This window comes from Solea solea, chromosome 12, assembly GCF_958295425.1.
Source record: "Solea solea chromosome 12, fSolSol10.1, whole genome shotgun sequence".
NCBI lineage: Eukaryota > Metazoa > Chordata > Actinopteri > Pleuronectiformes > Soleidae > Solea > Solea solea.
Genome location: NC_081145.1, coordinates 21467780 through 21484420, shown reverse-complemented (window position 1 = coordinate 21484420; position 16641 = coordinate 21467780). Strand labels below are relative to the sequence as shown.

The following is a 16641-nucleotide window of genomic DNA, read 5'->3' as shown; positions in this document are numbered from 1 at the left end:
TTCCCTCAACAACAGAGGAAGTTGGGATTGAAAAAATAAAATAAAATTGACAAAAGGTCAACATCAAAGTCACCCTTCAAAGAGAATAAAAGCCCTACTCCTGCTGATTTGAAAAAAATAAATGGTCAAATTAATCTGACTACAATAGTTTATTCTTCGTTTGACCACGTGGGAAAAAAAACTTTAACCGGTGCTGTAAAGTAAGGTAAAAGTCCAGTCGTATAAAATATGTGCAATAGGTTACATGGTAAACATGTGGCTTACTCCTGCTCTCTTGAAAAGTATCCACCTACTGTATATAAAGTGCATGACACACACACACACACACACAGGAGTTGCCTTGCAGCCACAGTGCACTCTCACACATGTTGAGTTAATGTCAGGAGAGAGCAGTCACACAGCAGCTGGGGGTTTTCAAAGAGAGCCGCAAACATGTCGCTGAAACTGGACGGCAACATTTTTGTGACTGGCACCAACAAAGGCATCGGTTTGGAGCTGGTCAAACAACTGGCCGAGAAGACAGGGGTGAAATCTCACGTCTACGCCGGCTGTAGAGAGCCTGAGGGCACTGGAGCTGAGGTGAGACACATTTTACATTTAATGACTGTCATGACTTTTCATATGTACTACCATTACACACACAGCACGTGTGTGCACACATACATGTGCTGGGTGTGGAAGTGAGTGAGTAAACCGTTCTTCCATGGACTCTGAACCCATGCACTCGAGGAAGTGTCTGAGCTTTAATGTCACAATCATAATCTCTGTGTGTGTGAGGTTAAAAAGAATTGTACATCAAAATCCATTGATCCATTAAAGTCATGTCATGCCATTGAAGTTAAATTTAAGAATGCATACATTTTGTCTCGCTTTATGCATGTGCACAAAAATAAGTGTATTTCTATCGTCTCGGTGCATCCTCTTCTCATTCCTTCTCTCTCCGTTCCTTCCAGGCCCTGAGGCAGCTCGCCACTCAATATCCTGGAAAGATCACTATAATCAAACTAGGTAAACACAATTCACCCTCACATAGTTGTGTCGAATAGAAATTTACTAAACGGGGAAAATGGTTCATTCACTAAATGGTTGGTTATAAATAACAGGGACGTTTAATAAGGGGAAACATTAAAGTGAAAGTTTTTTAATGTGCTGTCATATGATACACTGACACATTGCCAGTGTTGACAGTGTTGTGTGTGTGTGTGTGTGTGTGTGTGACCAAGTACACACCCTTCGCCAGCCTGACATGCAGAGACTTACTCTCACTGACGACATGTCACAATGAAAACTGATCCACATAAACATCTTTATTAATTCTACCTGCTTAAATGTCCATTTGTGCATTCACACGTAAGGAATCCTTAACCTAATATTCCATATAGGAATATGGAATATTCCTATATGGAATATAGGAATATTATAGGAAACTACTATAATATTTCAGTTCAATTTCTTGAACTGCATTGGAAATGATATTTTACTGTAAATATAATCTCTGGGTCAATGTTATTTTATGTTAATTGAACACAGGAAACTACTGTTGCATTCACACACACACACACACACACACACCATGTTGTTCTGCTTGATTTGCATGGTACTCCAAAACACGCACACACACATACACTCTGGCTTTTGTTTGTCTGTTGGGGCGGTTTTTTTTGTAAGCGAGATGCCTTAGGAACACGCATGAAACCAAAACAATCTTTTACTATAGAGCGCTTGCACTTAAACAAACCTTGGGTTAGTACAGTTCACTTTATGCCAATAAAACTGCCCCTAAATGTCGTAGAACGGACCTTAAAGTCTAACACACTATGTTTGCTGGCTCACGCGCCTGCAACAAAGTCAAGAGAGGGAATGAACTCCTATAAAGAGAGAGATATAGTCCCTGTATCTTTCAGGAAGGAAGAAGAAGGTGTGCGTGCATGTGTGCAACAACTGGAACAAGAGGTGGGGTTAAAACAGGATCGGCAGAAGTACACGATTGAGTAAGCTAAATGCAGAGTTTAAAAGTAAAGTTTGATGAGGCAAGACGCCAGGTACACAGCTCGCTCAAGTGAAAAGGTGAGGCATGGAATCAAGCCAGTTTGAAGTGGGACAGTTATCTGATCTGGATCTACCTCTGCACTCTGCACTGTTCCTATGTAATGGATTCCTTGCCAAGAATCCTTCTTCTATATAACTTATTCCTCTTCAGTAAGCCGCTTTGGATAAAAGCGTCTGCTAAATGCAAAAGAAAAATGTAGGTTAACTGTAGTAAAAAGAGGAGAAAATATGATTGGAAACACATGTGCGCTTGTTGTCCAGGTAAATGTCCAGGTCTGCTGGTCGAGACTAAGTAACTCACACTATGTGGGCTTGTGTTCTTTATTAGGAGAAAAAGAAAGTACAGACTTCCCCTGTAGTGTTGTTGGCTCACTGCACATATGGATATGAAAAGAAACATAGTATGAATGGCGGGGGTGGGGGGGTGATTTAATTACGCAGCTCTCCAAGACTTTCCACATATTTTTGGAGCAAATGGAGTTATTTGAGAGGTAGATGGAGGCATGTATTCACCCTTTTATAGTCCTCGCCTTTGCCAGTAGTTGTGTATGGGGGTGGAGGGGGTTGATTTACGGGCCCGTATGCAACATGTAATGGTCCACTGCGACCCACTGTGCCAGAATCGCCTCACAGCGCAGCAGCGTTCGTGGGAACTCAGCAAACATGCAGCTCCTTAACATTTTTTGGCATGTAATGGACATGTAATGAAATTTAGTGTTTTTCTACAAAAATATGAGGCAGTAAATCTGGTGTAGAGTATGTTGAGCCCTGTCAGCTCTAGTGTTGTAAAGTACTTGAAGAATGTCCTATTTCATTGTTACATTATTCACAAGCTGTAATTAAAAATGCTTCAAAAGGCTTCTTAGTTGATGCAAAGTAAATGTGCTTTGGAAGACGCCTGTCGTTACTTGTCGTTCAATCAAACACGCGCGCGCTTGTGTCATGTTCACAATCCATAAAGTGGGGTGATAATAATTTGTTACACTTGCATGTGTTTAACTAATGTTTAAAGTATACAACAAGTTTTATTTATAGAGCACATTTCATCTAGAAGGCATTTCTACGGAAGAGTAATAGTAATTGAAGGAAAGAAAAAAAAGTATCTTAAATATAACACTTTAATCTCAGAAATATGACTTTAATCTCAGAATCCTGAATTTATTCACAGAATTATGACATTAAGGTGAACACGTAGGCTGAGCGACATTTTGAGTTATTTACAGATTCTGAAAGTGTGATTTCTAAGCTTTCCATCAATGTCTAACACATGGAAATCTGAAAATGTGAAGATGTGGCCATTTCTGACTTTAATCTCAATTCTTAAAGTTGGATTCTGAGATTAAAGAAAAAGTCAGAATTCTGAGATTAAAGTCAGAAATCTGAGATTAAAGTAAAGGTCAGAATTCTGAGATTAAATTCAGGAGTCTGAGATTAAAGTAAAGGTCAGAATTCTGAGATTAAAGTTGTATTCTGAGATTAAAGAAAATATCAGAATTTTGAGATTAAAGATGGATTCTGAGATTAAAGAAAATATCAGAATTCTGAGATTAAAGAAAAAGTCAGAATTCTGAGATTTGTATTGTTATTTTTTTTTTTTTTATCTCATACTCCTGACTTTAATCTCAGAATTCATGGTGTTTCAAAGTGTTTTACAATAAAAAGAAAGAGAAATACAGCAGCAGCAGCATTAAAGAAATAAAAGGTATAATAAAACACAATAAAAGCATTTGAATAGAGAAGTAAAAGAAAGTGGGGAGAAAAGAAACTCGAAGTTGTAGGTGCAGCCGTGATGATAATTGTGTTTTTATTTAAACGTAGTGGAAAACAAGTAGGTTTTTTCAGACTAGATTTAAAAGAATGAATTGACTTTGCAGACCTGCACTCTTCTGGGAGTTTGTTCCGGATATTTCGGGCATAAAAACTGAAGTCTGCTTCCTGTGTTTTGTCCTGGCTCTGGGGACACAGTGCAAACCTGACCCTGGTGACCTTAGTGGTCTGCATGGTTCATTCAGTCACTCAGTGCTTTCTAGATAAAGAGCTTTATATATATTTTAAAATCCATTCTTTGGCAGACGGGAAGCCTGTGTAAGGACCTCAGAACTAAAAGTCCCAAAGTTTAGATTTAGCAAAACACCTTTATGAAAAAAGTGAAATACATGGAGTATGGAGTGATAGAAGTGGAAAGGAGCATTAAAGCATTAAAGATGAGCCTGGCACCTTCACAAAGTCAAATGAGACTGCCTGGCTTTTATGCTCTTCCTCCCAGGTGAAGTCACCAGTCAAACTTCAAAGCTTCCCCACACACACACACACACACACACACACACAGAGTCTACTTACAGAGAGCGACAGCGCGGGACTATCACTATCAAGTGCCTGAGATGAGTAGCTGGTGTGCCGTTACATGTCGCCTGATTTAGACTCAGTGGTCAGACCTGTTCCACACCTGCTTTAGCACAGAGACAGCAGCAGTGTTTAAAAGCAGTGGAAATAAAAAACAATGGATGGACAGAGACAGTCCAAAGACAAAAGACAGGAGAAAGATACAACGATACATGCAACAGTTTCTTTAGAATGAAGCAGTAGAAGCAGAGGCCTGTGTATTGAGTTGTACTTAATTAAGTACTTGTACAAGTGAATTTGTACTTGTAGAAGTGAAGTAGTACTTGTAGAAAATAGAAACCATATATAATTCACAATAAAAAATCTATTCATGAAGTGAATCTATACATATCAAAAACAAACATTTAAGTGGCCCACGAGCAGCCTGAAAAAAAAAATAGAAATAATTGTGCCTCACATTTTCCAGAAGCCATTTCCCACAGAGTCAATCCATCATTTAATCAACATTGTTTTACTTCACTTTGAATCACTGTATTTATTCTGGAGAATCACACGTCTCTGAGTCTCTGAGTGAGTATTTCCTGTTGCATGTCCACTTGCAGACACATCAGACGAGGACAGTATCTCAGCTGCCGTCCACACTGTGAGTGAGCGTATCAGCGACGCTGGTTTGAACCTCCTCATCAACAATGCTGCGATCAATAAACCTCCTATACCTGCTCCATTAGCTGACACTGGGAAAAAGGACATGATGGACGTGTATGAAACCAACGTGGCTGGACCGTTTCTCCTCGCTAAGGTTGGTTCGTCCAACATTTTCTCGCTTAACGATGCAGACACAGACAGAGGAGGAGTCAGTGCTCAAACAGCATCACACTACAACACTGATACTAAACAATATTTGTTTTAGAAACCACTTTACACTTTTTAACAATTTCAGAAAATACATTACAAAGTGCTTTAACATGGGAAAACATGTATTGATTAAAGGTACATTTCACACGCACATTTTTACTGATCAGTTGTGGCTTTTTGTTTGTAAAAACACAAATTTTTGTTTCTCCATGTATCCGTTGTTTCAGTTTGTCTTGTGTTTTATGTTTTGTGGTTGCAACCTCCAAGCTTCACACAGCCCCTCGTGCTTCAGCCTGAAATGAAAAATAAAGATGGGCTTTGCTTACGATGGAAAAAAAACTATTGGTCAAAGCAGTTTGATGCATCATTCAAATCTCTGTGATGACAGAAACTTTCCGATAACATTAAACGTGATGTGATTTGTTCTGTGACACAGTAACAACAACTCTGACCTGTCTCTCTCCACAGATGTTTCTGCCGCTCCTCCAGAAAGCAGCGGAGAAAGACTCGTCTGGTGAGGGTAAATGTCTTTTCATTTTACGGCAAGAAAAATATGAGAACGTAAACAAGAGAATAAATTGATTTAATTCAAATAGAGCAGCAAAACACACAAGGAAAAACATCATAAAAAAAACCATCAAAACTTTGGCACTGGAAAGAAAAATGAAGGACTTCTGGAAGGCTGGGTTATTTTCTTGGATAATAATCTGTAATTGTAAAGAACGTGATTCACGGACAGCGATCAGATTTCAGAGACCATAGTTAGAGACAGGTCAGAGTTAGTGTCAGGAAACACTCAAAAGCAAGATTTAAATCTATTGTGTTCATGTTAATTGTGTTTATAAAGAAAATCTAAGTCTGGCATCTTTATCTAAAATGAAGGAATGACGTGTGATGATAAAAGTGTAGGCACAAAAATCACCTGGTCAGGGTTAAGAAAAGATTCTGTGTTTTCTCCATGAACCATCAGCTTTCCTTTCCATAAAACCCCCACAATGTTGTTGCAGAGTAAAAGCACACAGGGATGTCCCCGTAACACTGTGAAAACATTGGAAAGACATTGAGTTACAGGGGGTTTGCTGCCATCATTTTAACAGACTTTGGGCCCCAAGGCAACGGGGACCAGGTAACTTTACACTGAACCGTACAAACACAAGCATCAGGTCTGGTTAAGCGGTTTGTCATTGCAATTTATTGAGCTTAAACAATCGTAAAATGAGAAGGTGGTTCTCACCAATCTGTCATTTATATGGACTGATGGCATCAGCTATTCTCTCGCTCTTGGGTCTTTGCTGCTTTGCTGGTGGATTTCTTCTTCTAAAAAAAAAAGGTGATTAATACCACTCTCACACTTGCCAGTGGCTGTGCTGCCCTGTGGTGTTTTCCCATTGCTCTCAGTAATAATGTATATTGTTTTGTACAAACGTACAAAATGCTAACTGTATTTTTGAGAATAAATTGGAATAAAATTGGAGATTTAAGCCGACGTGTCGTCTTCCATCTCCACAGAAGCTGCCGCTGAATCCAGACAGTCATCAATCATGTAGATAATCCGCTCGATTAAATAAATGATCATGAGCGCTTTTCCAAGTTTTAAAAAAGTAAGGGTCACTACAAATGTTAATGCTAATGGCTATGCTCATTGTAACATATGACTGATATTTTTCGCCAATGACGAGATTAATCTCAACAACTTGACTTTAATCTAGTGGATCCTTTCAATGACGGATTTAAAGAGACCCCATCACACCTGTGTTGCGCTCCCTCCACTGGCTTCCTATTAGTTTTAGGATTTATTTTAAAATTTCAAATTCTTGTTTTTTAAAGCTTGTAAAAGGTTTGGCATCACTTCTGAACTTCACTTATCTATCTGAAATAACAGGTTGTTATTAGGTGCGCCAAAATCCCAACTAAAAACTTGTGATGGGGCCTTTTCTGGAGCTGACCCCAAACTTTTGGAACAATTTACCCATGGAAATGAAATCTGCCCCCATCATTTAACATTTTAAAAGACCCACCTCTTCTCCTTGGCCTTCACTTCAGGAAAAGAATAGTCAACCTGACACTTCTATGTAGTTTTTACGATTTTATTACGTCATTATTTTACCTAAAATCAATTTGTATTGATGTTTATTGCATGTTGCTGTGCCTAACTCTGTAAAGCACTTTGGTCAACCTTGGTTGTTTTTTTAAATGTGCTCTAGAAATAAAGTTCATTGAACTTAAAGAGAGACATTGAAAGAGTAAAAGAGTAAAAAAAAAAAAAAAAAGTAAAAGAGAGGAGTTTAATCTCAACATGTTGAGTTACAAGTTGACAGGTTTTACCGCTTCTAGTCAAGAAAAGAGTTTCAGCAGGTCACAAACTCCACAAACACGTCTGAGACTGACTGACGTATTCAATGGCAGCTTCTCCACATGATATTCCAACTGTATTCTCAAGATGTTGGGATTAATCTCATTATCTCGATTAAACACATTCCCATTGTTAAAAAAGAAACCATTCACCACTACCCCCTCCACCTTTGCGAGAATATTTCCCCTCCAACACTTAAGAAGTGCGTCACCGATGTGATACGTATGAAACCATTTGCCAAAAAACGTCTCATTCAAACATGTTTTTCTGTCCAGAATGTACAAATCTAACATTTCCCATGGTTTACACAAACGTAAAACAGCAACATTTGACTAAGAGACCAGGCTGCTCCTTGTTACGTGCTATTTGATGCAGCTGATTGAACTCAGACTCATATACATTTGTGTAAGTGTTTATTTATGGGAACCAGCAGCTCTCTCAAACACATCCTAACTCTGATTCAATGTTTTACAGATGAATAAAACAGAAAAGAGCAGAGCAGTGCATGGCCTTGATGTTGTTGTAATGGAACTGGGAGGATGAAAGTATCCAACATGGGCACAAGGCACTGAGTATAACCGAGTTAGTGACTGACAGATTCCAGCAAACATGCTTTGAATAACGGCAGAGGAAAGCTGTGGTCAATATAACGCTCTCCAGGACGGTCTGGTTTAGTGGAGGCCAGAAAGTTGTACTTTTGAATAACATCAGCACAGATCAGGAACACTGTAAGAGACAAGGGGGGGAGGGGGGGAATATTAATACACTCTGTGTGAAAGCAAAGACTGCACTCTGCACACTTCACTGCTCCACCAGAGTCGCCATAAACTAAAATAACATCATGTATTTTAATTTCATTAAGGCTCTCGTGTTTGTCCAGAGATCTTTGAGAGGGAAAATAAAACAGAAGACACAGAAACACAGAGAAACTCTTTGATTCTAGGTTGGAAGATGTGGTGCAGCTGTGCACATTTTACCATTGAACCTTGGGGGCCTCAGGTGCACGCTTCCCAGGGGCCCCTACATCCAGTGGTGATTGCTCTAAAGACAGCAAGGGAAGCTCAGCTTTGTGTCATATTTACATTTCAATACTAAAGGTGTGCTAGAACGCGATTAGAACGTGTCAATAGTTTGTTCAAAATCTGTTATCGCAGATGACGGATCATCTTACGTGATTTTTTATCATCTTACGTGATTTTTCTATTCCCGTAGCACAGTCTTGTATAAAGATTTACTGTACTTAAGTCTTAAAAGCAATTTTCTGATATAAAATGTACTTTAGTTTTAGAAGTTAAAGTATTAAAGTGGTAGGGCGAGTTGGGATCAGTTCTTAGTTCCTTGAGCAAGACACTTAACCCATGTTGCTGCGTGTGAATGGGTATAGGAAGGAACTGTGTGTAAGGCGGAGCCAGTTTTTGATTGACAGCGTTGCAGAAACAAACAAACGGAAGGAACCTTTTCTGCCTCATACCAGTGTGGATTTTGTGACGGAAGTGTAGACAAACAGCTCGTCGTTGTGTATTATTTGCTCCGTGATCTAGACATTTTTTTTATTATTGTACATATACACTGTAAATAAAATCACTATTATAGCATTTCAGTTTTACATAATTATCGCTTTTCCTTGTTCTAGTTGTTTGTTTGCAGAGTTTATGTAAGAATTTATGTATAATAAGAAACGATGGGCCTGAAATGAGCCCCCCCCCTCCCATAGCATTGGGTCTTTTTGTCTATATCATTGTAAACACATCTGTTGACAGACACTATCGACAACATTATATCTAAAGGGCCACATTGACAGAGATGAAGCAAACAAGGGGCCACAAATAAAACATTACAACTACTTTATATATACAACATTTTCTGGCAACAGGAGCATTGTAAATATGCCTGTTTTTGTATGGTATTAAAAAATAATCAATACATGTACTGTTATAAAAGCATGGCTAAGTATAGCCGTCTAATTTATAACACATATTTCTGTCTCAGGTGATAAAATGTCCTGCAGGAGGTCAGCCATCATTAACATCTCCACACTCATCTCCTCCATGGAGAAATGTCCAGAGACCTTCCCTATGGCACAGATGTATCCTTACAGGACCAGCAAGGTACAGTTGACCTGACAATTATGATCCAATATTCATAATGCAATAAGTGTTTAAACCGGTGTAACAAATGCACAGCCTTTCACATTCCATCCTCTTATTTTTGTTTGTTTGTCGTCAACTTGAGGACGTCCAGGCAGGACTGTGATCTGAACATCAATCAGAATAATTTGTCTTTCATGTTCACACTGGAATGATTACATTGTTTTTTCAGCGTTGCAGTCTCAAAGGTCCAATGTGTAAGAATCTATGACACTATGTTTGGACAGTAAAACACTTTTCCTGTACAAAATGTACAAATGGAAATTTTCCCATGGTTTGCAGAATCGTTAAATAACTAAATCACTCAAAATTACAGTTCTCAGCTCCCCAAACTTTCCTTATGGGAAGTTTACACATGGCAAACCACTGTGACCCGACAAAAACTGTGACAAGGACGCATTAGTATGTCATAAAATGTTTCTGACTGACTGCTTTTACTACCATTTCTATAGCACCTGTGACTATTTCTGAAGAGGTAAATCAGGCAGTATTTGGAGGTATAATCTACTACACATAAAAATGTGCAGTAAAAGTCTTAGCCAATTGATTTGGGAAGCCAAAAATGATCTCCTGCAACGCACCTCAGCCAGTCTCCGGGACTGACTGTGATCAACAGTAACAAACAGCATCTGCCTCCAATCCAGTGTTTTATGAGTGGCCTCAGGAAGCACTTACCTCATATAAATGTCTGTGTTTGGTCACCAGGCGGCGCTGAACATGCTGACTCGCTGTCAAGCTGAAGACTTCAAGAGCCACAACATCCTTGTGACAGCGATCCACCCTGGCTGGGTGCGCACTGACATGGGAGGAGAACAGGTGAGGGGATGGAGATAAGACAAAGATTGATTTTCACCATTAGACAACACTGAAGTTTCAGCCCATCACAGGTGTTACTGATCACATTAATGATGGCTGAGATCAGTTTGTGTCAGCCAGGAATGGAACTCAGCCATCATTCATTTGATTATTTACACATGTGCCGATGGCTGCTTTGCATGCAGTTAATTTCCAAACTCCACATGGAAAAACCCTCAGTCAAACTGGGATTAATACCAGTGACTTCCTTACTGTAAAAAAAAACACTGTAAAAAAAATAAAAAAATAAAATGGTTGTTAAACTTACTTCAAATTGGTAATAGCTAAATTAATTTATTTAAATTGAACTTCAATTTAAGTTATATAAAGACAACTTAACTACGAGTTTGAACTTAATTCTTTTAGGCTTTTTCTCAGTGTAGAACACACTAGAATAGAATTATTTTTTATTGTCCACTGAGGTAGAAAATGTTGTCTTTGGTTCACCAATTACAGACGACAAAACAACACTGATTACACTAAAAAACAAGACCTACAACAACAATTAAAATCATTTACAGTACATTTTGAAATAAGAGTTCAAAAGTAAGAGTAAAAGTGAATAAAAAAGTAAGAAATTAGTAATAAGTAAAGTAATAAGTAAGTAAAAAGAGGAATAGTGATCACCAGCAGAGGGTGGAGTTAACTCCATCTGACATCCGGAGAGAGGCAAAATCATTCAAATTATAACAATAATAATACATTCATATAGCACCATTTATACATAAAATACAACTCACACTGCCTAATAAAACATTTTAAAAGATGCATAATTGCATAAATAAGAAAATAGTAAGGGAAGTGTGTATTAGACTGGTTTCAAAAACATGCAGGGAGAAGAGTGAAAAGAAAACATCCAATTAAAAGGCAAATTCCTCCTGTGTCACTGTAATTTTTGTCTGAATAAAAATGTGTTTTGTTTAAGTATCAACAAAGATCTTTGAAAGAGATTCGTATGCGAGTGAAAGCACCTTAAAATCAGTTGTGTATGAAAAGCCTGGTGACAAAGTGATAACATGACAATGCTGCAAAAAATTAATGAATGAGCTCCACAGTTCCTTTACGCTCTCCTTTACATCATTTTAAGAGTTAACTGACTCCTCTTACTCGTGTCCTCAGGCTCCAATGTCCACCGAGGACAGCGTACTGAGCATGCTCAGTGTGATGCCGTCACTTAGCAACAAAGACAGTGGGATGCTTCTGGACTTTGAGGGCAACAGAATCCCTTGGTAGCAGCTCTCATCACAATCCAATATTTCTAGTCAAATAACGGAGCAGAGATAACCACCTTTGGCTGCGACATCATACACTTATTATACGTTTAACATTACACGATACACAAAGTCCAGTTGCTTACATGGAACTACTGAAGATGACGAGTATGAACTGAATCACTGAGAAGCCTCACAGAGTATCGTGTTAGGATGCATGGCTGGAAAAATGAATAAAAACAATATTTATAATTCAAGAGTTGTACATTCATTTTTGATGAATTTTGTCTGTTGAAACTTTGCTGTTGCTGATTTGAACATCATATATTCTCCCATAGCTGGATATATTAAAGGTTTGAGACTCTCAAACTCTTACGGATGCAAAACAAAAATCCAGCATCTACACATTTCTGTATGTGAAGCTGGAATTTAACCTCAGCAGGATTTAAGTTAGATAAATAAACACAGGGTTTCTGCAAAGAAAAAATCAATGTTGTTATACATCTTCCATCAGCAATGTGTGTTTGCATGTTGTCAATGTACAGATAGTTGTGACAGCATTTCTTAAACAAAGGTAGATTATTAATTTGCATGTAAACACTATTTGGATGAGAACGGTTATGAATGTGGTTTGGTTTAGGCAGTACCTTGTTATATATTATGTATTGTGTAATAATATTGTTATATATATATATATATATATATATATATATATATATATATATATATATATTATCAGGTTTAAAAGCCCTGACTAACTTAATCGTGGTGAATTACTATTATCCTGTTAATCATGAATTGAGGAAAAACATCAATTTCCTGTGACTGAGGTGGAAATCCTCAAGCTGCGTCTTTCCTTATGACTTAATATTCACTCATTCATCATCTCTGATCTTAATCAACTATTTTTCAGAAAGAAAAGTAACGTCGCTGACCATCGTGAGTGCAGAGAGAAGGCGGAACAATTACATTAAAACACATTCAATAGTGCTGCAACTAACAACAACAAAAACAAAAAAGAAAGCAGAAAATACTCACATTGAAGAAGCTGGAAAATCAGAGAACAGATGTTTTAATTATTTAAAAAGAAATTCAAACTGATAAATCGATTATCAAACTATTTTTGATTAATAAGTCGCAGGCGTCCACTGTTTGGTCAAATGTCACGATGACGAGCAAAATCCATGTGTTTCGAGGATCTAACGCAGTTTCCGATGTCTGCGGAAGTTACCAAATATAGTTCTTTCAGCTCCACGTGACTCTCCCCGTGTGTTTCTCAGTATCGAGGTGTTTTATTCTCCCGTGGCCTGGTGTCATTTAAGCAGAGCGTAAAGCGAGTAAGCCAAGGTGGCTGCCGCGTGTCTAAAAACGCTAAGACGCACACGTGGAAAGTTCCATAAACAGCTAGAACTTTGATGTAAAACGAGACCTGAGAGGTGTTTTTGTGATTTGAGCCTGAATCAACAAGAAAGAAAACCAAAGGGTGTAAGGAAGACAAAGAGTAAGGAAAAGAGTAAGGAAGACAAAGCAGTTTTAATTTCATTTGTCGTCTTGAACCTTATACAGTCCTCATCTCTAATACATGCCTCTTACAAAACACCTTACGTACAGATTTCCCAAAAAGAAGCACTCGACATGGCACTGAGATCATGTGTAATAACAGTTTTGCTGACATCTTCTGGCAGCAGCGTTGACTGCACTGGTGGCTCCGACTCAATGCGGACCAACTGGTTGAACCACGGGCGATGACGACACACAGAGGAGAAGGTGGCGACGCGTCGGGCGGGTGAAGTCGAGCGGCGGCCCGCGCGCTCCGGTGTTTTCTCGGAGAGTGTGCCGCTGTGTTCCGGGATGGCGAGGAGCGTCGACGCACTACAACACAGTCATACAGAGCATCTGGAAGTGACACATCCATTACAATAATGATACGAGGGTCGAGAATCAGAGCCATAATCATACAGTAAAGCAATAATCATAATAACAATTATTGGATATTGTCTAAAAACTACACTTAGGTTTTCATCTTTTCTTCAAAAAAAGAAAAAAAAAAAGAGCCATATATTTATATTTATATACTGGAAGTTCTTCAGTCTTTATCGTTCTGTGTTTTTTTTTTTTGACTAAATAGGTAACTTAAATATTTACAGTGATTATTTTACAACCATTGGCCCAGCCCACTGATGATAAAATGTTCTTTTAGTTTGTCGAGAATAAAAAGCACGCAGTGGAAGGAGGGACGAGAGAGAACGATCCCGGTGAAAGGTGAGGTAGGGAGGGAGCGGAGGATGGATGTGAGGTCAGCGTCCTTGTCCCAGACAGGGTCCCAGACCCCCAAGACCAAGGGCCACACAGGGTTTCTCATGCTTCTTAGCAGGAGTCATGGAAAGCCTCACCCTACTGAGGCACACAGGGTCTCCAACCTCACACTGGAAGGGTGTACAGGGTCTCCTGCAGCACTTTGTGCTCCTGGACCTCTTACCTTGTGTATAAGGGGGGGGGGGGTGTAAAGGGTCGTCCACCATGTGTTACAAGGAGAGTTTACTGCCCCGTCTTCCTGGGACATCCCAGTTTGTGTCATTGTTTGTTTTGTTATCCCCTCCTCCTTCCACAAACCCTACATCACCAGCAGCTGCCCCAGCACCATCCTAAACTGCTGCGTATACCCCGCCAGCTCCCTCACCCTCTCAGTCATGTCTCTGCCGGCTCCGGGCGAAGGATACTGCAGCGCCGCCGTCTTCGTACTGATCACGATGTCTTTGAGTTTTTCACAGAGGGCGTTGCTGCTCTGGGCCACTCGCGCTCTCACCTCGGGGGACTTGGCTTGGCGCGACAGCGTGTCGCCGATGAACACCAGCTTGTGCGCGCTGAGGATGACAAACTTGCTGTGCGCCACGAAGATCTTGGGCGGCTGGTTGGAGTTGACGGCGGTGAAGAAGGCGTCGATGGCGTTGGTCACCGTGGTGACATTCTGCTCGCACTGCTCTTGGTAGAAAAGGAGGAGCTGCCTGTCGCCGTGGCAGAGCTTGGCGACGGCCGGGCCTCCGGAGCCATTCTGGGGCAGCTGGTTGGCCAGCGGGTGGTGGGGGGGCGGGACCCAGCCGGTCATGTCGTTGTTGATTGGCCGACTGACTTCCTGCTCTAGCCGCTCAAACTGTTTAATCTACACAGAGAGAGAGGAGAGGGTTAATACTAAATGACAATACTACAACAACTAAATCAGCAAGTTTTATATCATTCTGCGCATAATTAAACTCAAACTGCACCGCAAACGTTTAATATGCATCTTTCACTTTTATATCAAATAAACAATAACATGATTTAATAGTTAATTAAGATGCAGGAGGCAAGTAAAAAGATTGAATTCATTCTCATGCCCAGGTCAGAGGTTCTCTGTCCTTAGCCCCTCCCACCCCTCTGTCACAAAGCAGTGTAAGCAGTTGTTTCTTCTCTGATGACACGAGGGAAAAGAAGAAGAAGAAGAATGCGTGGGGCAAAAATATTCAAAAAGCAGACGATGAGCATAAAAGTTAATAAATTTAATAAACCTAAGGAAGACAAGACGCAGGACGAGGGAACACAATGTAACGGCACTGAAGAGATGAACCGACAAAGAGGCTGGAAAGCACAGAGACTAAAGAACATGTAGCCCAGGTGAAAGACATCAGGGGGGTCACACGCGAGGGGAAAACAGGACAAATACAAGATGTAGAAGGTACTCGCAAGAAAGAACGACAGATTCAAACAGGAAACACAAGAAGACACAAGGAAAACCAGCTCAGAGGAGAAGACAGACAGTAATCACTGCCAGATTCTACATGGTTTTACTTTCATGGTGAAAACAATGAATTCATATGAGGATCTTTAAAAGTCACATGACTAATAATTGTCTATCTTTAAGGAAATTGAATAAAACCAGCAAACACAATAACAAAAATCCATATATCTTTAATCATTGTTCTATTCTGTAATGGTTAATACGCCAGTATTTAAATATACTGCTAAAAATGTAATGCTAAAATATAATTATTATCGTTATCATGCATTTTCAAATGTTTTACAAAAAACTGAAAAAATAGTAAATCAGATTATTTCTTTCTTGATTAAGATGTTGAATTAAAGTTATTTACTTGCATTCCTGAACAGAAACACTGGTTTAAGTGGTTGAATGTTGTGTTTGATTCACTTCTCAGAGAAGAAGCCCAGTGAGCCAATAATAAAGTTTTAAACATGTTTTTGAAAGACTTCTAAAATATGTTATGTAATATGTTACACCTGTGTCCATGTGGTTAATCTGCAGGTGGGGCATAGAATGTATAATTTTAGATTCACACACACACACACACACACACACACACACACACACACACACACACAGGTACCTGCTGGTGTTCCAGTTGTGTCTTGTTGTGTCGTATGATGTTGCCTTTCTCCAGCAGCTGTCTTTGGTTCTTTTCAAACTCTTCCTTCCCCTGAAACAGCAACACACACACACACACACACACACACACACACACACACACACACACAACAGTTACACCACTATTACACATGAGTGTTCAAACACAATTCTTTGTCTCCCTCTAGCTGTGATAATAGGAACTGCAGAGCCAGTGTGCTTGTGTCCATGGAAACAACTTTAATAGGAGTGACAATGCCATCCAAGTAATATTAATTTTGTTTGACAAAAAAACTATGACACTTTATAACAATATAAAAACCTCTTCAAACTAAAACCACAGAGAAATTATAGAGTTTTATCAACATTTAAACATATGAGAAAGACTCAATAACTGAACTGTACATCAACACAACCAACAAAAGGCAATAA

General features: G+C 39.3%; 2 protein-coding genes across 5 annotated transcripts in view; one reads left to right on the top strand and one right to left on the bottom strand.

The window, feature by feature from the left end:
- Positions 1 to 310: 310 nt before the first annotated feature.
- LOC131469462 (C-signal-like) lies at positions 311 to 12070 on the top strand. 2 transcript variants are annotated; one of them, XM_058644408.1, is made up of 7 exons: positions 311 to 579; positions 954 to 1008; positions 4995 to 5191; positions 5716 to 5761; positions 9590 to 9708; positions 10453 to 10563; positions 11722 to 12070. In XM_058644408.1, exons 1-7 carry the CDS (start codon positions 433 to 435, stop codon positions 11833 to 11835), a joined length of 789 nt encoding a protein of 262 aa, XP_058500391.1. In that variant the 5' UTR covers positions 311 to 432; the 3' UTR covers positions 11836 to 12070. The 2 variants fall into 2 exon arrangements, with proteins under 2 accessions (XP_058500391.1, XP_058500390.1); XM_058644407.1 differs by having other exon boundaries at positions 312 to 579; positions 5716 to 5767.
- A 1257-nt stretch (positions 12071 to 13327) lies between these two features.
- Positions 13328 to 16641, bottom strand: part of bcar1 (BCAR1 scaffold protein, Cas family member) — a 71680-nt gene continuing 68366 nt past the window's right edge. For all 3 annotated transcript variants that reach the window (XM_058645739.1, XM_058645741.1, XM_058645740.1), the window contains 2 exons: positions 16193 to 16282; positions 13328 to 14973 (listed from right to left, as the gene is read on the bottom strand). In XM_058645739.1, the coding sequence (XP_058501722.1) occupies positions 14428 to 14973; positions 16193 to 16282 (636 nt within the window). In that variant the 3' untranslated portion in view covers positions 13328 to 14427. The remainder of the gene's footprint in view (positions 14974 to 16192; positions 16283 to 16641) is intronic.